Below are 25,430 nucleotides of genomic sequence, written 5' to 3'. Positions count from 1 at the left end.
AATAATGCCCTGTATAAACACATTATGCCACACACAGTAATGCCCTGTATAACACAATATGCCACACGCAGTAATGCCCTGTATAACACATTATACCACACACAGTAATGCCCTGTATACAACATTATACCACACGCAGTAATGGCCTTTATAACACATTATGCCACACGCAGTAATGCCCTTTATAACACATTATGCCACACGCAGTATTGCCCTGTATAACACATTATGCCACACGCAGTATTGCCCTGTATAACACATTATGCCACACGCAGTATTGCCCTGTATAACACATTATGCCACACGCAGTAATGCCCTGTATAACACATTATGCCACACGCAGTAATGCCCTGTATAAACACATTATGCCACACACAGTATTGCCCTGTATAACACATTATGCCACACGCAGTAATGCCCTGTATAACACATTATGCCACACGCAATAATGCCCTGTATAAACACATTATGCCACACACAGTAATGCCCTGTATAACACAATATGCCACACGCAGTAATGCCCTGTATAACACATTATACCACACACAGTAATGCCCTGTATACAACATTATACCACACGCAGTAATGGCCTTTATAACACATTATGCCACATGCAGTAATGCCCCATATAACACATTATGCCACATGCAGTAATTCCTTGTATAACAAATTATACCACATGCAGTAATGCCCTGTATAACACATTATGCCACATGCAGTAATGGCTTTTATAACACATTATGCCACACACAGTAATGCCCTGTGTAATACATTGTGCCACACACAGTAATTCCCTTTATAATACAGTATCCCCAATTCAAATTACGCCACACATTAGTTCCTTATTCCCTTATTCATGTTATGACACACAGTGGTGCCCCTTTTACACAATGCCCAAATTAGTGCCACTTATACACAAGGCCCACAGTACTGAGTAGTAGTGCCCCTAATACAATGCCCACAGTAGTGCCCCCTATAGTAGTGCCCACATTAGTAGTGCCCCAGTAATAATGCCACCTATGGTAGTGCCCACAGTAGGAATGCCCCCTATAGTAGTGCCCAAAGTTGTAATTCCCCCATTAGTGCCCCCAGTAGTAATGCCCCCTTATAGACATGTCCCAGTAGTAATGCCCCCTTATAGACATGCCCCCTTATAGACAAGCTCCCAGTAGTAATGCCCCCTTATAAATATACCCCCAGTAGAAATGCCCCCATGCCTTCCTTCTGAAAAATAAAAAATACAAACACAATACTTACCTTAGGCCCCGCTCCTGCGTCCACTGCCGTCTGGTCCGACCACGGCTCCACCATGGATCTATGGGAGAGACGTCATGACGTCCCTCCCATAGTGCTCTCTGCGGGAGCCGGAGCTCTGGAGTGAGCTCCGGCTCCACGGATCTATGGGAGAGACGTCATGAAGTCCCTCCCATAGTGCTCTATGCGGGAGCCAGAGCTCTGGAGTGAGCTTCGGCTGCCGCTGCAGGGAGGGAGCCGGGTGCCCGCTGATAACAAATATCAGCGGGCGCCCGGCAACGCGGGGGGGACTGGCGCTGGGGTTTTTTTTTTATTATGGGATTATTTTTTTTTACCTTCAGGGGACTCAGTGGCGCCCTCTAGGGGCCGGCGGCTCGGGCGAAGGCCCTGTTAGCCCACCCCTAGAACCGCCACTGTGTACATGACAGATATCTGTCACAGCAGCCCCAGGAATTTCAATGGATAATCTTTTGTCTTTCATCGTTAGAGAACGATCTGCTAATTTATAGGCCTCTTTACTGCACAGGGAAACTAAAGATAGCAGCGATATCAGGAAGAAGTGGCTAGCATACAGTATATAACTAGGATTTCATATATGGCTCTCAGCAACTGCAATGGGGCGATAGCATGATATCTTGAATGGTGTATATATAGTGAATTATTAATGTGGAATCCTTTCATGCACATCTAATCAGGCACCTTTTCCTAAGTGTTATTTGTATGAGCAAGGCTAAAAGAGTAAAGGACACATGTACCACTACTACTGTATGCATGGATAAATCCTACTATTTGAAGGATTCAGGAACAATAAGTTCAGAATGACTCGGGGACAGTGGGAGAGCTGAACGTTGGCATTTGCATTGCTGTGATATCCTTGGCATGTTGTTTTTTTCCTCTCTGCCTGGCAGTAATGCTTATTTGTGCTCTATGGGCACAAGCAGAGAAAACACATTGCAATGGTAACATTTTCCTGTTTTGTTTTTTAAGTCCAGTTTATTGAGTTTGTTTTGCATGTCAGAAATGAGCATTTCTTTATGAGAAAGCAGAGCTGGTAGAAGCTGATGGGTCCTGTTGCTTAGGGGTAAAGCTTTTCCACAACTTGCCCTACTGGGATATGTGTACAGCAAGGTCTGGACCGCTGGTGATGTGAGACTTAGGAAGGCATTGGGCCTTAAATAAATGTGGATAATTATTGTGATCATTTGCACCAGGCTTGTAACAGCTGCAAGAGATCTGGCCAGAACCAGATGGTTCTCTGTATACACTGACCCCTGTATAGCCTACAACTCCTCCTACATGTCCATGACACCCTCATCTTGGAGCACTTAGCCTTTGTGCAATAGCCTAGTTATACCCACTCATCTGCAAATGGAGATGCGGCCAAGATGTATAAGACTTGCGCCCATACTTGAATTTGCGTATGCTGGGCTTGGGCACTTGTGCAGTGTAAAAAAAAAAAAAAAGATCCGTCTGTAAAACAGACTTGTGCGCAACTTTGACTCAACCCCATTTTTACCCTAAAAATCATGTTTAATCAAATCAGCAGTCACATGAACTAAAATTTAATGTACAAAAATGCAGCATATGCACCTAGTTTCGGAGGTGTAAGAGATACACCTCCTAATAGGTCTACATGCGTATTTGTTGAGGTCTGCATGCGCCTCATGTGCATAATCATGCCTTTACTGTACATATTAGGTGCCGGAATGGAGGGCGGGAGGGGGGAGGCAAGAGGGTGACTGGTCCCTCCCAACACTTGAGAGAGGGGTAATGAGTGCACTTGTGCAGTGCTGGGAGCGGATTAGTAGGTGGGTATCCACTACACGAGAGTGGAACGACTGTACAATTACAACATTGTAATAGTACAATCGTTCATCATACTGTGCAGTGGATAGTGTGCCCACACTAAGCGATATGTCATTCAGTGCGGGCACCCTCCCTCATCCCCGAACAAGCACAACCGGTCGATAATGGCAGGTTGGCCTGCATGTCCAGGCAATGATAGATGTCGAAAACAACCAGCGGGAGTGCGCATCGCTGGTCGTTTTCAATATTTTACTGCACGATTTATGAACAATTAATGAGCGGTTGAACGATAACTATGTCGTAATCGTTCAATCGCTCATATTAATCGTCTAGTAGTGGAAATGTGCCTTAAGTCCCATGAGACTTGGCATAAAGGGTCAGAGAAGCATGAGCTGAGCTCTGATTAGTGGAGATCATTACCCATGGAGGAGATCAGCAGCAGCCTCACGGGATTCATTAGAGCCATGCTGCAGTCCGTGCTGGACATGTGTTTGCTAAATGCTGTGGAAGAAAGGAGCCCCCCCCCTCCAATAAACAGAAGCAGTGAGGCATGAACGCAATGTGTGCTGCACCTATTGTGCTAAACATATCTGATCAGACCCAAAAAAGAAACCCCATTAAGTGCAGGCTGCGTGCTGCCATTGGGGCTAATTGAATAGCCCCGGGGGATGAATTAGCCTGCGGTAAATTACTGCCGGTAATTGAATTGCCCCCTAGGTCTGTACTTGGGTGGAGTATGACATGGTAGTCTCTCTCTCTCGTTATATATATATATATATATATATATATATATATATATATATATATATATAGTTTCGAGTCCAGTGTATGAACCCAGCTTTTCCCTTTACTACACACACACACACACACACCACTGCAAATATTCTGTATGTATAAAACAAGAAAAATATACATATCAAATCCCGCAAACCTTGCTCCATCTGGCCGCCTTATGTACAGACATGACAACACACACATTTATATATATATATATATATATATATATATAAATGTGTGTGTTGTCATGTCTGTACATAAGGTGGCCAGATGGAGCAAGGTTTGCGGGATTTGATATGTATATTTTTCTTGTTTTATACATACAGAATATTTGCAGTGGTGTGTGTGTGTGTGTGTAGTAAAGGGAAAAGCTGGGTTCATACACTGGACTCGAAACTATTCTGTGCGAGTAGGGTCCTGCGAGCCATTCTCACGGCGAATTCGCATTGCATGATGGTCTCAGTAGTCCTATAGTGAGGTTTAGTGCACCGTAGCAATAAGCTCCTATGCCTACATCAAACTACAACTCGCAGCAGCATGCAGGTAAGTCTTCCTCCTCTGCCAGTTGGTAGAGAATAAACTGTACAGGGACACGCTATTGGCTGCATGTGTTCCCGGAGCTGCATGGTAGAGCTGTGCTAGTGTTGTGTCCATGAGTGAGGAAGCAGGGAGAGAACAGTGATGTCTGCATACAGAGGCCATATCAGCAAAATAATTATCCCTCAGGTTTACTGACCTCCATCATCAGGTAGGTGGTGTGGCGGGTTACTCCAGCTGCCCCCGAGGGGGTGACATTAATAAATTTAGGGGTGGCATAATGAAATTATATCAACCTAAGAACGTTGTGGCGCCCCTGCTGTATATGACCTGCTCTAGAACTCCCTATCCCTTGCCCCGTACCACTTCTCCAGGTTAAGTGGCAGAATTGCGCGTCTGCACAGGCGTTCGCTTCCTGCGCATTGGCAGAGCAAATCACACAAGATTTGCTCCTTAAACTGGCATAGTGCTCACTATGCATCTGCCCCATAATATGAAATTAAATGGTTACAATTGTACAGGTATGTTGTTATAATTGATAGTAAGTGACCATTTATGCTATTGTGAATAATGTTACTGGGGATATTTATATATTCTTTGGATTTTTCTTATAGTTATGTAAAATCTAAGGATTACAAGATATCCGGTTGAAAGGTTTATCTAGGGTTAAGTTTTAAAAATCAAACAAACATTTGACTTTAAATGTCTTGTATTTTGTCAGTTTACTACTAATATTCTGTAGGGTTTTACTGTAACTATAATACTACTATTTTGTTTGTAAAACTGGGTATTGGTTGCTATTACCATTCTTGTCTGCCATGTTTTCTTAGCTCAGCTTGGTATCTGCAATCTAATTCAACTGACGTTAGTGCACACAAACTAGTATCCAGACAAAACTACAAATCCTTCTTTTATTGTGGATTTATATTTCTAGGTAACTGGTTTGCTTCTTTCAGAAAAAGTTTATTTGCAAAAAAAGTCATTTTTTTGTACATCTTTAAACAGTTTAAACTTATATCACATATATTTCTAACTACAAAAATCTGATCTACTATAAAAAGTTGGATACTCAACATACAGTAGAAAGCCAAACACAGATTTGAATTCTTAAAAATGCCCAGATAGAGCACACCTATGTGGGTCTCATTAAAGCAGCAATGCCATAAAAAATTATTATTTTTTTTTAAGCATAGACTATAAGACGAATGTTGGTAATTACCATTTTCCTTAGTTTGTTTCATCACGCTAATGGGTTACCATCTTTTTCATATTCCTGGACCGGGGATATGACCAGTGGCGAGCATTGCAAAAACGGCACTTTACAGTATATGCCTCAGAGCCCCCTCATGTAATTTTCTATGCCAACCCAGAGCACCCCAAGTCCTTTTAAACCCCTCAGAGCCCCTTAATGTGACTTTACATGCCTCAGTGCCACCTCATGTCCCTTTATATGCCTCAGTGCTACTTCATGCCCATGTATAAGGGGGGTATCAGTGCACTTACATTCTTGTTTGAAAGATAAGGGTTTTTAAAAATGTTTTATACCTGTGTTTCATTTAATATTATAAGCAAGATTTTCCTTCCTTCTGCTAAACAAGTTTTAATTTAACCCACTTAGACAATGTATGCAGCTGTAACCCAGAACTGTACAGCTGCACATTAAGCACACATTATTTTATTAGAGCCCTTGCCTACAAGAGTGTGTGTGTGTGTGTGTGTGTGTGTGTGTGTGTGTGTGTGTGTGTGTGTATGTATATGTATGTATATATATATGTGTATATATATATATATATATATATATATATATATATACATACACTCATACACATACACTCATCACTCTTCAGGAACAGGTACTTCTGCTAATTGTCATGTAATCACAGTTTAGTTTAGTGTGATATTATAGATTCATTTGCAAAAATTTCCATATACAGAAAATGTCCTGTAGGGCCTCTAGGCATATTAGGACACCTTATAAATAACAACATCCATCAGTATGGTTGGTCTAGCCAAGTGTCACACAGTATGTTAATATTCATTTTATTAGGTGCAATAATGTTCCACATAAAATGATGGTTTTCCATGTGAGGAGGTATAATGAATCAATGTTGGCTCCCACAGGTTGTTGTTCAGCCCCCAAAAAATATATATATATATATATCTCTGCCAAGATGCATTTTTTGTAGTTTTCTCCCCAATTAACTTTCTGTCCCAGGGATGAGACTATGTTATCCATATACTGTATGACTGGACACCTGTTGATTTGTATGGCTCCATAGCACAAATCAGGTAACCAGAGTGTACGAAAAAGAGGAACATTTATGATGGACAAAATAATTGAGAGTAGGACTGAATTTACAATCTAGTGGGTAGGGCCATAGCTGCGAATGATTGGGGTTACTCAATAAGCAACACATTTGCATATCTCACTATCCTTTCTCTCATCTCTTGCCATCAGTTCATTTTCTGTCTTTTGACTTTGTCCAACTTATTGTATTCTTTACATTGTATGTATTACGTTGTGTTTATATGACAGATGCACTTTAATAACTTGGATGTTGTGTGTACAGGTGTCATTGTTAGCACTGTCATTATCAGTTTTTGCATTTACGCTGTCTAAATGATGTAAAAATTTGTTTTAGGGTCAATTAATTAGCTTATATTAAACCTGTAAATCTACCTTAAGTGCTGCTATTCTCATGTCTGTAACGGTCCAAAGCAGAAGATCTTCTATGCTGGTCAGGGAGACAGTCGGAGAGGTAGCCAGTCTGAAAGAGTACCTCCCTGCCATCTTCCCATTTCTATTCACAATAGCATAAAACCAACTCGCACAAGATCTCAAATCATAATGTGCACTACCGGACGTTAATGTTCAAGCATCAGAAATAACCTCAATTGTAAATATATGTTGCAGATTCATGTATCTACATTATTCTCTAACACGACATGCAATCATTTGGAAATAGTACAACTATAATATGATGCTAATTGGTGGCACTTGTTTATGTTAATTATTATGGGATGTAATAAGCACTAACTGCGCACATAGTCTAGTCAGAATACCCCCTATGTGACATATACTTTGTACAATAAATGCTAAACTTGTTAGGATGACATGTAATTACTTCTAAGAAACTATGGCAGCCCCTTAATAAAATATTTGAAACAAAATAAACACCATGGAGTACAGTCATGGCGTTTTAATGAGACCCTGGTTGCTCAGATGGCATTGCTCCAACAGGGCTGAATGCATTTCACAGCCTACCGTAATATATATTTCATTAGAAAATAAGCTTTAACATCCTCATCAGAGTCTCTCTTATAAACAGTCATTTCTTTAGCACATGTAGTAATTTGTGTCTTTACCGAGCCATGCTTTTTCAAAGTACTTTTTCATGCTACAGTTTACAGTACATGCAAAGCCTAAGCCAGATAATGTTGGGAAACGTTTGCTGTAAAATATTATGGTTATTTTTTTTGCTGGTAACTTGGTTTTAACACTCAAACCCCTACGTTTTTAGCTGTAAATTAAGAACCTCTTTTGTACAACTGAGTTGTAGAATTAGTAGAATTGTTACTGGTAGCGCCAGTGTTCACGGGCCAGGTTCTTGCAGTAGGAACAAAGATGCTTGGTACTCTTTTGCTGAGCCCACTTCTCCATCTATAGGTTTGTGGCTTGTTACTCTTACTGATATTACCTCTCCCACACTGCTCTCTGTTGGAGTGGTATCTTCAAAAATGTAACATTGGGCGGAGAAGGTTTTGATCTAGACTCCAATTAAATTACTACGGTATAATTTAATTCTACAGTATTTAAATTTTAGGCAATACAGCTAAGGATTTTTTTTCTGTTGGTTTTCAGATTAAAACAGCCAAAAATGTTAAGGAAATGCATTTACTTCAACTAAGAAGCCTTCAGTACTTGGAGAGATACATTTATCTGATCCTCTTCAATGCTTACCTACATCTGGAGAAGAAGGAAACATGGCATAGACCCTTCAGCAACTGGATGTATGAGGTGTGTGCAAAACCCAACTAGGCCATCAGTGACCATTCCCCCATGTAGCTGTTGGCCCTAACGTGGCAAGCCACAACTCGTATCTGTACATTATATATATATATATATATATATATATATATATATAGCAGTAATGCAGTAGCCACCCAGGGGCAATTCACCAAATGTACAGGAATTTCAATGCACCTCTAATGGTATGACTTTACACTCACTACATGACCACTCTCATGAAATGCTGGGTGACTCAGAGATCATGCATTAAAATGACAGTGTATTGACAATACAGCAACCTGTGCCAGCTCTCCTCCTCCTCCTCCTCCTCCTCCTCCTCCTCCTCCTCCTCCTTTATTTACACCAGGAGACTGGCCCTTTGGTAAAACTGCTCTGTGTGTAATATATAATTATAAAATTACATTAGATAAGATATTTTTATTTTACTTTTATAACCTCATTGTATAAGTGCAATGTGGCTTAGATCAGCCAACCACCCTCTGTTTTCCGTATGTGCCTCCGTAACAGGTTTGAGTCTAGCCTTTGTGTTGCCTGAGGCAAGGCATGACATTACACCCACCTGTCCAATGCTATTTTTAATAACTGGTATAATGTGCTGCGGATTAAAGGCCTAGTGGCACTAGTAACATGATTTATAAAACCAGAAATAAGCATAGGATTCGTAATTTCCAGTTATAATCTCCATAATATGTACCATATAAAGATTAGTAGCTGTGATGTCCTGCAATATGCTCATTCCTACTTTTATTTTTATAGCAGAAGTGTTGGGGACTCTTAAGTTAAACAATTAAAAAATGCTTGGGATAAATATAAGGTTGTTGAGAGGACTATATAGCATCTTAATAACTAGGTAGATCTAATTTGTTTAATAATTATATGAGTAACAATGTGTAATAATAAGTAATGATGCCTCGCTACAAATGTTTAAGCAAAATTTACCATAGAACATCTATGCCCTCTTCCTATGGTAATTTCTAAACTCATTATGTGAGGCTCCTACTATCTCAGTCATATTAAAGGAGGAAATGAGCAGATTATCACTCCCAGCACTCTGCATAACCCTCCTTGCCCCTCCAGCTGTAGCAGGTCCGTGCAGGCTTTCATCATTTATTTTTATTTGACTTTTCCTGCACTGTCAGATTGTCACTATTTACATGGCCGACATTCGGATTTACGCATCGCACTACATATCGCATCACTCCTGTGTTAAATCTGTTCTGTGGGGTAAATTTACTAAAGAGAGAGTTTTTAGAAGTGAGTTTTGAAAGTGATGTTGCCCATAGCAACCAAACAGATTCTAGCTATTATCTTCTAGAAGGTGCTAGTTAAATGTTAAGTAGAATCTGATTGGTTGCTATCGGTAACATCACTTTTAAGACTCACTGCTAAAAATTCTCACTTTAGTAAATTTACCCCTGTGACTCTGTGGAAATGACTGTATGACAGACGTGCATATCTGGGAAGCGCATGTTTCTGAACCGAGGTCTCAAATGGACCCAGAGAAAGTATCCCTGGAAATAAACTGGAAACAAAGCACTAGCCTAAATGGATGTCAACAATTCACCAAACTCTGTAACTCCATTATTGCTGCTTTTGTAATAACAAAATGTTGTTAAAAATGGAGGGAAATTCTTGTGTGGCCTCGAGACGCAATATGCACATTTCACTTTTCTACACCTCCTGTGATTAACGCTCAGATATCATGTTACCTTTATTCCTGGAGTTAAACGCCTCCTTAGTTTAGGAGCAATTCTATCCGTGCAGTAAGTCTGGAAAATGACATCTTTTGTAAGACATTGAGGCTGCTGAAAGGAATTATTCCATAGGAGGCAGATCACTTTTGGCAGTGAAACTTTTTTTGAGTAATGGAGGCATGTTGTGGAAGGCAATGTTCTGATAATACCATAGGTCTGTTCCTAATTCTGAGTGTGGGCTTCCATTTTGTTAGGACTGCACACGTTAATTTTTTATTTTTTTTTAATCTATGGTTCTCCGGTTCACTTCTTTGGATGAGCCAGAGTTTAAAACGTTTTGCTTTATTTTACGACACAGTGTCCATGCAATAGGTTATTTGTGCCTGTTGTGTGCTAGTCTATATACCTGCGCTGGGTTGCGCTGTCCCATTTCTGACCTGACTTTTGTTCTGACCATTTCCTGATATTAATGGCACGATTCACTTAACTCGTCTCCACACGCGAGGGGTGCGACCTGCCGGAACTCGTGGTCCTATCTCGCCCCAGATTCGTGGATTTTTGTACACAGCCCTATGTCCTAAAATTATGAATCCGGCGGTACCGTAAGTGCTGCACATAGCTGCACTTACTCGCAGGGCAGACAAGATCGCACTTAATAGGTTTGAACCTTTAGATTGCATTACAAACTTTGCCTAGTATCTGACGAGGCACACTGTGTCGTGCCTTTATTTTTGGCCCTTCTTGTGTCAGCTGCTGCTTATGGTCTTCACCATGGTCCTTGCATGACTTGGGTCGACCCCATCTACTAGTCCATTCCACCAACCTGGTACTTCTTCTACACATCAGCAGTATTAATGGCCAGATGTGAAAAGTAACTGTCATTAGGAAGACTTGTGTATTGAATGACAGACACCCTACTGTGAATTAGCATGGACAAGAAAAGTCACCTTGTTAGTGTGTAGTGTATAAAAGTATTTGACTTGCAGCTTTGTGGTCTAGAACTCCTTGGTGACTTCTAATAACCTTATATATGTCATTAGAAGATGCATTATTCCAAATATAGGTGAAGATTCAGAGTTGGGAGCAAAACAAAAAAAGAATAACATTCACATGGCAATTGCACTGCAGGTGGTGCAGATTTAAAATGTGCAGAGATATTTAGATTTGGGAGGGCAGGTCCTAGTTCAAATGTAAATTACAGTGAAAAATACAGCTGTCCATCAAAGACATGTTTACTGTTAAGCGATTTTAAACATTGCCCACAGACAGTGCTAGGCGTCTTTATAATGGGTGCAATGTGTGTGGTGCACACGGGCCCCTAGGTCCAGGGGGCCCCACACCGCACACCCTGCACCCATAGTTAATAATACTTACCTCTCCGCAGATTCCGATGTGCTGTTCCGCAGCAAAAAATCACTGGGAAAATGGCGGCAGCCATTTTCCCGGTTACCTGCGCATGCGCAGAAAAGTTGTTCCCGGGAAAATAAAATCAGGCGCTATTTTCCCGGAGACATGCGCAGTAGATTCTGACATGAAGCCAGAATCTACCGTGGTCAGTGCGCTGACCGAGAGGAGGGGGCTCAAGCGAAGGCTGCACACGGACCCCCTCCTCTCTTAAAACGCTCCTACATACAACACACACATACATAAAGACACATACAACACACACACACACATACATATAGACACATACAACACACACACATACATATAGACACATACAACACACACACACATACATATAGACACATACAACACATACATAAAGACACATACAACACACATATACAGTGCCTTGCAAAATTATTCACCCCCCTTGGCTTTTTAGCCTTTTTTTGTTACATTACAACCTGTAATTTATTTTTTTTCTAATCTGAATTTTATGTGATGGATCTGCACAAAATAGTCTAATTTGGTGAAGTGAAATGAGAAAAATATATATAAAAAAGTATCTATATAAATAAAATTCTAAAAATTGGCATGTGCATAAATAATCACCCTCTTTGCCATGAATCCCCTCAAAAGTTCTGGTGCAACCAATTACCTTCATAAGTTACATAATTGGTGAAATGATGTCCACCTGTGTGAAATCTAAGTGTCACATGATCTGTCAGTATAAACACACCTTTTCTGAAAGGCCCCAGAGACTGCAACACCACTAAGCAAGATGCATCACACCATGAAGACCAAGGAGCTCTCCAAACAAGTCAGGGACAAAGTTGTTGAGAAGTACAATTATGGGTTGGATTATAAAAAAATATTTCTTTGATGATCCCCCGGAGCACCCTCAAATCCATCATCAACAAATGGAAAGAATATGGTACCACAACAAACCTGCCAAGCGAGGGCCGCCCACCAAAACTCACAGACCGGGCAAGGAGGGCATTAATCAGAGAGACAGCACAGAGACTAAAGGTAACCCTGAAGGAGCTGCAGAGTTCCACAGCAGAGACTGGTGTATCTGTGCATGTGACCACAATAAGCCGTACACTCCATAAAGCTGGGCTTCAAGGAAGAGTGGCCAGAAAAAAGCCATTACTTACTGATAAAAATAAGATGGTACGATCTGAGTTTGCCAAAAGGCATGTGGACAACTCCCCAAATGTATGGAGAAAGGTGCTCTGGTCAGATGAGACTAAAATTTAACTTTTCGGCTGCAAAGGAAACCGCTATGTCTGGAGCACACCCAACACATCCCATCACCCCAAGAACACCATCCCCACAGTGAAACATGGAGGTGGCAGCATCATGCTGTGGGGATGTTTTTCAGCAGCAGGGACTGGGAAACTGATTTGAATCGAGGGAAAGATGGATGTTGCTAAATACAGGGATATTCTTGAGCAAAACCTGTTTCAGTCTGCCTGTGATTTGAAACTGGGATGGAGGTTCACCTTCCAGCAGGACAATGACCCGAAGCATACTGCTAAAGCAACACTCGAGTGGTTTAAGGGGAAACATTTAAATGTGTTGGAATGGCCTAGTCAAAGCCCAGATCTCAATCCAATTGAGAATCTGTGTTCAGACTTGAAGATTGCTGTTCACAAGCGGAAACCATCCAACATGAAGGAGCTGGAGCAGTTTTGTCTTGAGGAATGGGCAAAAATCCCAGATGTGGCAAGCTCATAGAGACTTATCCAAAGCGACTTGCAGCTGTAATTGCCGCAAAAGGTGGCTCGACAAAGTACTGACTTTAGGGGGGTGAATAGTTATGCACGCTGAAGATTTCTGTTATGTTGTCCTAAATGTTGTTTGATTCACAATATAAAAAAAACACAACTTCACAGTTGTAGGCATGTTTTGTGGATGAAATGATGCACACATTCAAACAATCCATTTTAATTCCATGTTGTGAGGCAACAAAACATGGAAAATGCAAAGGGGTTGAATACTTTTGCAAGGCACTGTAAATAGACACCTACAACAAACACATACATAAAGATACATACAACACACACATACATAAAGATAAATACAACACACATATACATAGACCTCTACAAAACACACATACATAGACACCTACAACACATACATACATAAAGATACATACAACACACACATAAATAAAGACAAATACAACACAAACATACAATGCGACATTTATGTTTGGAAGCTTTTTTTCCATAGAAAAAATATATATATAGGCAGGTGTTTTTTCTAGCTTGTTGTAACTAAATGTGTGCTGTAATGGGCACAACCATTTTGCCTAATCTATACCTTCAAGTTATCAATATAGACATTCTGCTCCCTTTTTATAGTTAGTCAGTAGCAAGTAGATGAACATACGACTACCAATATTTTTGTTTTATTTAAATTTATGCAAATGTGCCTATTTTTCTGTTGCACAGTTCCATTTTCATCCACTGCCTGTGCTGTGGACATGCTTTTCATTCATCAGCTCCTGGACAGCATAGACAGGCCCCAGAATACAGCACAGCTAACTATTTAGAATGAAGAGTAGAGCTGGGTTTGTTAAATAAATATCAGGTCTCCTGCAGTGCTGAAACGGAGCAGCATAGCACAGATGTTTTCATTTCTAGCGAAAAGCTTAACTACTTCTAGGAACGTTTCTGAATTGTGAGAACAAGGTTATATCATGAATGCTAACTCTTACTGAAACTTGGGAGGATGCCAAGTTTTCTGTAATCTGTTATATATGTACCCAAAAAGCAATTTATAGCAATATTGATGCACAAACATATATATCCCTACATATGTCCAATTTTAAGCACAATTGCCCAAAAATGACCTTATTCCCAAAATTAACAAACCTAGTCATCCTTATTGAAGTATAATGGTGCTGATAGCCTTTTCCTGCTGTGTAATTGGTGTATTATTTGATTTAAAACGACTAATCCTTTGTACATTTGATTTCCTCTACATGTGTTCTCAATGTAAACTTTATAGCGTCCCTATCATCAACATTCTGTAGAATGTATAATTACATTTACACAATTTAGGAGGGTATAATTAAAGGAGTCTAATTTTAAGGAGAGATTAATGTATTTTCTATAGGCCTATTTTTCCCAAGTGATTATTGTTGTTGGCATAAATATTCTTACATGATAGATCTGTTGACTTAAGGTGCGTGCACACTGGGCGATATTACTGAGTGATTGCACTATTGCGACATCGTAATCGTGCAATCACTCAGTAATCGTGCACTATAATGAGGGAAACGGCCAGCGATGCGCGCTCCCGCTGGTCGTTTCTGACATTATCCATCGCCCGAACATACAGCACAATCTGCCGATAACGATAATGTTCTGAATGACTGATCGTTCAGTGCAGACACTACAGGTGATTAAGAACGACTGTACGATTACGATGTCGTAATCGTACTGTCTTTCCTGATCGCCCAGTGTGTACGCACCATTAGAGTAGGATGTAAGGTCATCTGCAGACTGCATGTGAATGTAAATGCCAGGGCCGAATTGATGGCCACATGGGCCTGGAGCGCAAAATGACCAAGGGCCTATTATGAGAAGCAGAGGAGGCGTGACCAGTGCCATGTGGGCGTGTACCCCCTATAGTCTCTGCTCCAATGTCTCCCTAAATATGTAAAGGGAAAAAAAAAATTCATTTTGTGTGTTAAAAAGAAATACAATTTTACTACTTATGATTTATGGCTGACCGTGTGGAGAGCAGATGGCCAGTCAACATCATGTAGTCATGACAATGGGCCTATTTATATGTGGAGGCCTGGAGCTGTAGCTCCATCCGCCCCATTGTTAATCTGGCCTTGGTAAATGCCCATTTGAAAACTTAAACTAAAGGACCACAAATGTTATAATGGAACTCATGTGAGGAAAGCATGCAGATGATTCTCTATAAATACAGGCATGTATTGGAGGAGTCCTGATTTAGCGGTCTTGTCACTTTTCGCTGCGTCACTTAGGTGAGAAGGTCGGAGTACAAATGACGCTATCCGTTTTGAAAAGCCAATGAGCCAAAACTGGGGATATAACAGTAAATTTGTCTCAGTAGAGCTACTGACTAAAGGATTGCACACATTTTCATGTAGGGGTAGGTTTTCTCACAGGGGCTCCAGCAGTCCTTTAATATCTGCCTATTAACTTACTGAGTCCATATTTCATGACTTTCTAAAAACTACAATACTTGGTATGTCCTCAGTTACAAGCTTTTGCTTTTAAAGCCTCATATACCGGTATTAGACAAAGCCAGTAATGCTCTGTGTCGCTGATCTGCACATAGCTTCAGCATTTGCAAAACGCATTAAACATATGAATCCCGACCGTCGGAATCCCAAAGGTAAGTAGCGGGGTCAGGTGGAGGGCTAGGGTTAGGGACTAGGGGGAGGGTTAGGGTTAGACACTAAGGGAGGAGGGTTAGGTTTAGTGTGTGGGGAGGGGAAGGTTAAGCTTAGGCACTAGGGGGGAGGTTAGGTTTCAGGCACTGGGGAGGGAGGGTTAGGGTAGGGAGAGGAGGAGGGTTAGCATACTGCCCTTAATATGAATTGAATTCTACTAACTGTCGGTATGTTTCATGGGGACTATAAGCCCAAATGCTATAAACTGCATTTGCCTCTACCAGCCTGAAGAGTCATTCCATGCTTTCATTCTGTTGTCTCCAGGGGTAAATGTCCCCATGTTTGTCCCACAACTCGCAAATGTAATAGCCTGTAAACTTGTACCTTGTAATGCGACTTGCATTACAAGGTCCGCATTATACATAAGCCTTTATAGATCAGTGAGATCTGTGAATTCTTCTGTGTTCAAAAAAATAGTAAACAGTAAAAATTTAATAAAATTAAAATAAACTATGTGCGTCCCCACCATACGCATAACCAGCCCATGGCTCTGTTGAGCCTGTCCTGCTTCTTGAAATACAAGGGGAAAAATGCATAGGGTCCCCCTATGCATTTCACTAAAGGTTAGCTAACGTTTCCCACCATTGAAGTAAATGGTGCGAATCGTTCATTGGCTGAGAGAGGTCAGAGGCCCACCTCTCTCAGCCAATGATCGCTCAGCCAAAGCATTTATATAGGAAATGCAGCTGCTGAGCCCATCATTTTTGAGGTTCCATCCTTAGAAGATAATACCGGTCCAAGGGCTCGAGTAATTGGTTTTTTTTATTTTCCGAAGACGTGGATGCCTACAGTGATAGAAGAGGACCGGAACAAGGTGTAGGTGAGTTTGGATTTTTTTTTTTTACAGGTTACATAGATGCTAGTGGACATGATTGGCTACAGGTATTATAGGTGAGTATACATGTGAGTGTGCATGTATGTTTATATAAAATTTTACTATCAAGGTGTGTGTATTTTATGGTTCTTTTTATACTTCTTTTGCAGGTGAACTTAGAGGTACCAGCAGGCTTTAATGCCCCACATGCAGGAACTTGTGGTTCTCCAGGTACCAGCATGCGGGGGAGGCTTGCTGGGATCTCTAGTTCTCCAGTAAAAGACAATATTATTCATTCTTTTTTTAATACACAATCAACTCGGTACCCACCACCCAGGGATGCTGGGGATAGCCCCGGGGTATCAGCCCAGGCCTGGGGTGCCCTGGAGAGGGGGGACCCCTTTATTGGGGAGGGGTCCCCAACTCCACAGAGATTCCCAGCCTGGGATGACTAGAGGTCAGGTGTCAATGCTTTGGCGTGGGTACCCGGTGAAAGGCTTTCCCAGCTGTGGCATTACACCCCAGCTAGAAAGAGTCCGGTGCTGGTTGCGGAGAATACAGCGGACCCCTACTCATTTTGATGCCCATATTTCCATAACCAGAACTCGCTAGCCTGAAGCAGATCTGTTTTTTCTCAAATTTTCAGACAGTAATAGTGTGCAAGTTAAACACTCGCATTCTATTACATTGCCCGACTTGTATCCTCACAATGGTAAAACATCTGGATGCGTGTTTTGTCGTTGCGAGTTGCGGTGGGTGAGAAAAGCATGCGAGCTTGCATGTTCTTGCACCCTATTACATAGGGTGAGTTGTAAAAATGTGTAAGCATAGCTCTATACTCGCACGTTTTACAAACTTGGACCCCATTACATTTGGCTCCATATCCGCACCCTACCAACTGCATGGAATAATTGAAAACGTGTTATAAAGTTTCTGTTCAATACAGCTACACTGCTCCTGTAAGACTCCTTTGTGCACTTTGAGGTGTAAGTGGACCCTACTTTAACCAGGGAGATTCTTAGAATCCTTAAGAGATTGCAATAGGCCTCTTAGATGGTGTCTCTCTTGTGAGCGATGGTACACTCTGACCAGGGCCGTTTCTAGAGGCAGGCGACCCGTGCAATCGCACGGGGCGCGCTGCCTCCTACCCCTGCTGTAGAAACAGCATGTTAACTGCCGGGCGCCCGCTGAGATTCAGTTACCAGCGGGCGCAGGCAGAGCAGCTGGAGATGGAGACGGAGGCTCCGGCTTCCGGCTCCCACAATGTGCACTATGGGAGGACGTCATGACGTCTTTCCCATAGTACAGAGAGAGGAGCAGCCGAGCGGAGCGGACGCCAGAGCGGGGCTGAAGGTAAGTGTTACTGGTTTTTTGTTTTTTTTTGTGTGCAGGCAGCCTGGACAATACTTGGGGGGAGGCACTACTACTGGGGGCACTTCTGCTGGGGGAGCCACCACTACTGGGGGCACCTGGGCACAGCTACTAGGGACATTACTCTGGGGGCACTTCTACTGGGGGAGACACCACTACTGGGGGCACCCGGGCACTACTACTGGGGACATTACTCGGGGGGCACTTCTACTGGGGTTATTGCTTAGGAGGCACCACTACTGGCTGCATTACTCAGGGGCCAGGGGCACTTCTACTGGGGTCACTACTAGGGGCTTTTCTACTTGGGGCACTACTACAAAGGGAGCATTACTATTGGGGGCAATACAACTGGGGACACTACTACTGGGGCACTACATCAGGGACCATTACTATTGGGGGCATTACTGATGGGGGCATGACTACAGGGGACATGACTACAGGGGGCACTACTAATGGGGGCTCTGCATAAGTTACACTACCACTGTGGGCACTGCATAAGGGGCATAAATACAGGGGGCACTGCATAATGGGCACTTTTGCCTGAGAGCCAGTGGGGGGGGAAGCCTAAGACCTGTCGGGATGGAATGGCAAGGGAGGGGGCTGGAATGAAGTGTGTATTATGTGAATCATGTTTTTTCAATGTGTTTTATGTGGTTCTGGATTTAATAATGTATTTGAGGTGGATGTGGTTTTAAAACGTAGTTTATGTGCCTCTGGCTTTTCCAAAATATTTTATGTGGAAGTGGTTTGTTGCAGTGTATTTTATGTGGATCTGGCTGGGCTCGCTCCCAACGCGACTAAAACCGGGTGTGATGCAAGGTCATACTTCTGCAAATGTCACACCACAGGCATGCACACAGAAATGCGGCGTGGGCTTGTGACAGCTAGGCCACACCCCATTTTTTGAGCACGCGCCTCAGGCGCGCGCATGCTGTCTGTCTTTTGTTTAGCTACATATATTTTTCAGCGCTTTGCCTCTGACAGGTTAGACTCTGTACTCAGTAGTCACGGTGGCTGTCATTCTGTGGTCTTTCTAGATCACGCTCCCTTACTGTGATACCACACCCCGTCACGATGACGCCACGCCCACTCCACAATATTACTGCTTCGAGGGGGGGGGGGGGCGCATTTTGACTGCTCGCACTGGGAGCCTCAGACCCTAGAAACTGCCCTGACTCTGACCATAAGCAGTGCTATGTAGCACCTTCTGGTTGTCGGTTTGCTTATTGAAAGTTATTAATTCATTATCATCGTGACTATATTACATCAAGCCATGGCTGTGTCTTCACATTACTTGTTTGCAATTTTGTTATGGACAGTTGCAAGAAGGAAGATTTGCATTGCATTCTTAAAGGTGCAAACAAATAATTTAGAGGTGTTTGTATTTCTTAAAATTGTATATGGAATAAGCGACTTGTGCGCAAGTATTCACACTTCAATTACAATGCATATTGTTATGCGTAAGTATACACACTGCAACTACAATGGATATTGTTATATGTAAGTACCGTATATACTCGAGTATAAGTCGACCCGAATATAAGCCGAGGTACCTACTTTTACCCCAAAAAACTGGGAAAACTTACTGACTCGAGTATAAGCCTAGTGTGGGAAATGGCAGCAGCTGGTAGTGCCCCCAGTAGTAATTCCCCCTGGTTGTGCCCCCAGTAGTAATCCCTCCTGGTAGTGCCCCCAGTGGTAATCCCCTCTTTCAGTGCCTCCAGTAGTAATCCCCCCCTGGTAGTACCCCCAGTAGTAATCCCCCTTTTAGTGCCCCCTGTAGTAATCCCCCACTGGTAGTGCCCCCTGTAGTAATCCTCCCCTGGTAGTTCCTCCAGTGGTAATCCCCCCTTTTAGTGCCCCCTGTAGTAATCCCCCCTTTTAGTGCCCCCTGTAGTAATCCCCCCCTGTGGTAATCCCCCCTTTTAGTGCCCCCTGTAGTAATCGCCCCCTGATAATGCCCCTTGGTAGTGCCCCCTGTAGTAATCGCCCCCTGGTAGTGCCCCCTGATAATGCCCCCTGTAGTCATCGCCCCCTGGTAGTGCCCCCTGTAGTCCGTCCCCCCCCTAGTAGAGAGAGACGTGAAAAGATTTAAAAAAAAAATCACTTACCTGAACTCCCGCTCCTGGTCTCGCCGCTGTCCGCTCCTCCGGCCACTTTGCATGGGAGAGACGTCATCATGACGACGTGTCTCCCATCACCCACTGTGGGAGCCGGAAGATGGCTCCCGCAGTGGGAGCAGCAGCAGCCGCTGAGAGTCTGACAGACTCTCAGCGGCTGCTGATTACACCAAACACGCAGCTGCCAGCTCCGGCGGCTGTGTGTTTGGCAGTGTGTGCTGAAAAACTCAGCTTATACTCGAGTATATACGGTATATACACTGCAACTACAATGCATATTGTTATGTGTAAGTACACACACTGCAACTACAATGCATATTGTTATGTGTAACTATACACTCTGCAACTACAATGCATATTGTTATGCGTGTGTATACACACCTCAACTAAAATGGATATCATTATGCGTGAGTATACACACTGCAACTAAAATGCATATCATTATGCGTGAGTATACACACTGCAACTACAATGCATATTGTTATGCGTGAGTATACACACCTCAACTTAAATGCATATCATTATGCGTGAGTATACACACTGCAACTACAATGCATATCATTATGTGTGAGTATACACACTGCAACTACAATGCATATCATTATGTGTGAGTATACACACTGCAACTACAATGCATATTGTTATGTGTAAGTACACACACTGCAACTACAATGCATATCGTGCGTAACTATACACTCTGCAACTACAATGCATATTATTATGTGTGAGTATACACACTGCAACTACAATGCATATTGTTATGTGTAAGTACACACACTGCAACTACAATGCATATTGTTATGTGTAAGTACACACACAGCAACTACAATGCATATTATGTGTAAAATACACACACTGCAACTACAATGCATATCGTGTGTAACTATACACTCTGCAACTACAATGCATATTGTTATGCGTGACTATACACACCTCAACTAAAATGGATATCATTATGCGTGAGTATACACACTGCAACTAAAATGCATATCATTATGCGTGAGTATACACACTGCAACTACAATGCATATTGTTATGCGTGAGTATACACACCTCAACTAAAATGCATATCATTATGCGTGAGTATACACACTGCAACTACAATGCATATTGTTATCTGTAAGTACACACACTGCAACTACAATGCATATCGTGCGTAACTATAAACTCTGCAACTACAATGCATATTGTTATGCGTAAGTGTACACACTGCAACTACAATGCATATTGTTGTGCGTAACTATACACTATGCAAATACAATGCATATCATTATGTGTGAGTATACACACTGCAACTACAATGCATATTGTTATGTGTAAGAACACACTGCAACTACAATGCATATCGTGCGTAACTATACACTCTGCAACTACAATGCATATTGTGCGTAAGTGTACACTGCAATGCATATCGTTGTGCGTAACTATACATTCTGCAACTACAATGCATATTATGTGCAAGTACACACACTGCAACTACAATGCATATCGTGCGTAACTATACACTGCAACTACAATGCATATTGTTATGTGTAAGTACACACACTGCAACTACAATGCATATTGTTATGTGTAAGTACACACACTGCAACTACAATGCATATTGTTATGTGTAAGTACACACACTGCAACTACAATGCATATCGTGCGTAACTATACACTCTGCAACTACAATACATATTGTTATACGTGAGTATACATACTGCAACTACAATTCATATCTTCGATTTTTTTATTAAGGATGTTAGACTTTGCAGGTAAATGAGAATACAGAAATAGAAAACAAGTTTGCTTTATGTCCTAAAGTTCTTTATAAACCGCAATGTTCTTTCACAACTGAGGCTTTGTGTATAGGATTTATACTGTGTACAGTTTTACAACATTTTACGTTTACATTTGTATTAAGTCTTGTCAGGATTCTGTAGATCCACAAATCTACCTGTGTTGTTAATATCTGGAAGAGGGCAGATTTATGTCCTGTCACTTTGGTATTCTAGGCCTCAAAATGAAACAATGTGAGAGTCCTGTTAGTTTGGATAAGTTAATGGGAGTCAGATTCCAGGGGGTCTACATTACTTTTGTCACTGGCTACTATTGGTATGTTCCCAGTTGGAGACAGCTGCTGTCAGATGTAAACAGCTAAGTGAGTACACATACCATGCAGTGTGTGAGCTGAGAACTTGTCCCTTGCCTCCTCTCTTTACTTCTTCTCTGTATTCCTGGTACAGCTGCATGATCCCAAAACAGTAACTTGTAGTTTCATTGTGGCTCTCCTAGGAGAATTCAGAAGCTTATTAGTCCCTATTGTATCTGAGCTGTCTGTATATTCAGCTCAAAAATGTTTGGCCTCTTAATTGATTTTGTTGATGAATTTGCTCCGACCCTACAGTTTGGTCAGCTGTTTGCGAATAGCAGAAAATGGAATTTATGTGCATTCATTAGGAATAACAGCCTTAGCCAGGAACTTATCCATTCCCAAATGGGCTGTTTGGTTTCCTGCTTTTTCTATTTTTCCAGTTAACTGCATGATGCTGTAAAAAACCCCAAAAACCTGGGTAATGTTGATTTGATGCATATGATATGGCTGATCGTAAGGAACTAGGCACACATACATAAAGTAAGATCAACTACACTCCTATTCTGCTATTCACATAGGTAGTCGGCAAGAATTTAATGATTTTTTGGCCTTTAACTATCTCCGAATTTCAAGGAGATTCCATGAAATAGTGGTGATCTCCCCAATGGGTCTAGAAATCTCCCTGATGCTTGGTTGGGTGTGTGCAACACAATGCTGATGTCATCACTCTGTACCCACCATGGAGGAAACACTGCAGAGATAAATAATGAGGACAGGTGCTAGAAGAAAATGGTCGCCGCTATACAGCAGACTGATGGCTAAATGAGTGTCTTTGTGCCCAAGGATATCTTTTGAAATACAGGTGGTTTGTGCCCAAGAAGTGTGCTGATTTACTGGAGATATTAGAGGGGGCCAATTTAAGATGCTACAAATTAGTAGAGTGCAGTATATTTTAATGTGCAGTGAACACAGTCATGTCTATGGCAAAACTTCTCATTAGTGGGTTCATGTGTTAAAGAATTGGCCATTTTTGCTGGCTCTTTCTGTGACCATTGCAGATTATTATATTTTTAAAACTTGATTCTTTCTGTTTGTTTCTCTCCCCCTGTTCTGCTCTGGTTCTCCCATCTTCTCCTGTTTCCCATGTCCCTACGCAGTGGCGGAGCTAGAGAGTGGTGTGCCCAGGTGCAAGAATATGCTTTGGGCCCCCCTATGCAGTACCCCCAGTAGTGGTCCCCCTATGCAGTGACCCATATACAGTGCCCCCCAGGGCCGTAGCTAGGGTAGTGCGGCTGGTGCCATCGCACAAGGCACCTCAGGTCAGGGGGCGCTGTTTGAGCCTGTCAAATTTCTGTTTATTATCATTCTTGCTTGTAGCTTCCTCTTATTTCATCCCCAGCATCTCCTGGCCTCTCCTATCTCTTCCCTGGCCCTTCCTCATGAAGCCATGGCCCTTTCTTGGGTGCATTATGTCCCTTTGAAAAATGAGAGGGGCGCCAATGCTCTTTCTGGCACAGGGCACCAAAAAGTCTAGTTACGGCTCTGGTGCCCACAGTAGTGGTACCCCCTACACAGTGCCCCCAGTAGTAGTCCCCCTATGCAGTGCCCTCAGTAGTAGTGTCCCCAGTAGTAGTCCCCTATGCAGTTCCGCCAGTAGTAGTCCCCCCTATGCAGTTCCGCCAGTAGTAGTCCCCCCTATGCAGTGCCCCCAGTAGTAGAACCCCCTATGCCTTGCCTCCAGTAGTAGTCTTCCCTATGCATTGCCTCCAGTAGTAGTCCCCCCCTATGCATTGCATCCAGTAGTAGTCCCACCTATGTAGTGCCTCCAGTAGTAGTCCCCCCTATACAGTGCTCACAGTAGCACCCCCCCTATACAGTGCCCCCAGTAGCACCCCCTCCTCCCTATGCAGTGCCATTGTCATGACATCTCTCCCATCACCCGCTGCGGGGGAAGCCTGAAGGCGGAGCTCAAAAGTGAGCTCCAGTCGGCTCCCTCCGAGGACTCAGCAGCCGCTGCTGTATAGTGGGGTGGGGGAAGAGGTTTTCCTAGAGCTGGTCATGTATAGTGTATGGAGATTTTTTTTTTCCATTAGAGCTGGTCTTGTATAGTGAGTGGGGAAGAGCTTTTACTAGAACTGATCTTATATAGTGTGTGGGGATTTTTTTTTTCATTAGAGTTGATCTTGTATAGTGAGTGGTTAAGAGCTTTTATTAGAGCTGTTCTTGTATAGTGAGTGGGGAAGAGATTTTCCTAGAGCTGATCTTGTATAGTGAGTGGGGAAGAGCTTTTACTAGAGCTGGTCTTGTATAGTGAGTGGGGAAGAGCTTTTACTAGAGCTGGTCTTGTATAGTGAGTGGGGAAGAGCTTTTACTAGAGCTGATCATGTATAGTGATTGGGGAAGAGCCCTTACTAGAGCTGGTCTTGTTCTATGAGTGGGGAAGAGCTTTTACTAGAGCTGGTATTGTTCTACGAGTGGGGAAGAGCTTTTACTAGAGCTGGTCTTGTATAGTGAGTGGGGAAGAGCTTTTACTAGAGCTGGTCTTGTATAGTGAGTGGGGAAGAGCTTTTACTAGAGCTGGTCTTGTATAGTGAGTGGGGAAGAGCTTTTACTAGAGCTGGTCTTGTATAGTGAGTGGGGAAGAGCTTTTACTAGAGCTGATCTTGTATAGTGAGTCGGAAAGAGCTTTTACTAGAGCTGGTCTTGTATAGTGAGTGGGGAAGAGCTTTTACTAGAGCTGATCTTGTAGCATTGCCATCTGTATAATTTTTACATGTTAATTTGCCCCTCTGTGTTGCATGTTTTTCCTATATCCTGAGTTGTCTCTTGTTTGGCTGTAACACCACTGGGTGGCATTTAGCAGCAGCACCACACACGTTACCTAATCTGCACAATGTGAATCAATGCTCAGCATTTGCATTCAATCGGTGTACATTGTGACCGGATGGCTGGTAGTTCTCCTGTCCACTTTACAACACAAAACAATATGCATATAGCAATACGCTATATGCATATAGCGTCTGTGCTCTAAACATTTGTCGTACAAATTCACAGTTTGTATTTTTTTTAAATGCATTTGTATTTTTTTAATACTGACCTGTGCTTGACAACCTCCTTTGA

The 25,430-nt window shown here is 42.4% G+C and overlaps 1 protein-coding gene across 3 annotated transcripts in view; it reads left to right on the top strand.

The window, feature by feature from the left end:
• The window catches only part of PALD1 (phosphatase domain containing paladin 1), a 281,234-nt gene that overhangs the window by 233,586 nt on the left and 22,218 nt on the right, over nucleotides 1-25,430 (top strand). For all 3 annotated transcript variants that reach the window (XM_088475660.1, XM_088475665.1, XM_088475674.1), the window contains one exon: nucleotides 8,237-8,392. In XM_088475660.1, the coding sequence (XP_088331786.1) occupies nucleotides 8,237-8,392 (156 nt within the window). The remainder of the gene's footprint in view (nucleotides 1-8,236; nucleotides 8,393-25,430) is intronic.

Source organism: Taudactylus pleione, unplaced genomic scaffold (genome assembly GCF_031769625.1).
Source record: "Taudactylus pleione unplaced genomic scaffold, aTauple2 ptg000016l, whole genome shotgun sequence".
Classification (NCBI taxonomy): domain Eukaryota; kingdom Metazoa; phylum Chordata; class Amphibia; order Anura; family Myobatrachidae; genus Taudactylus; species Taudactylus pleione.
This window is presented reverse-complemented; position numbering and strand designations above follow the sequence as displayed.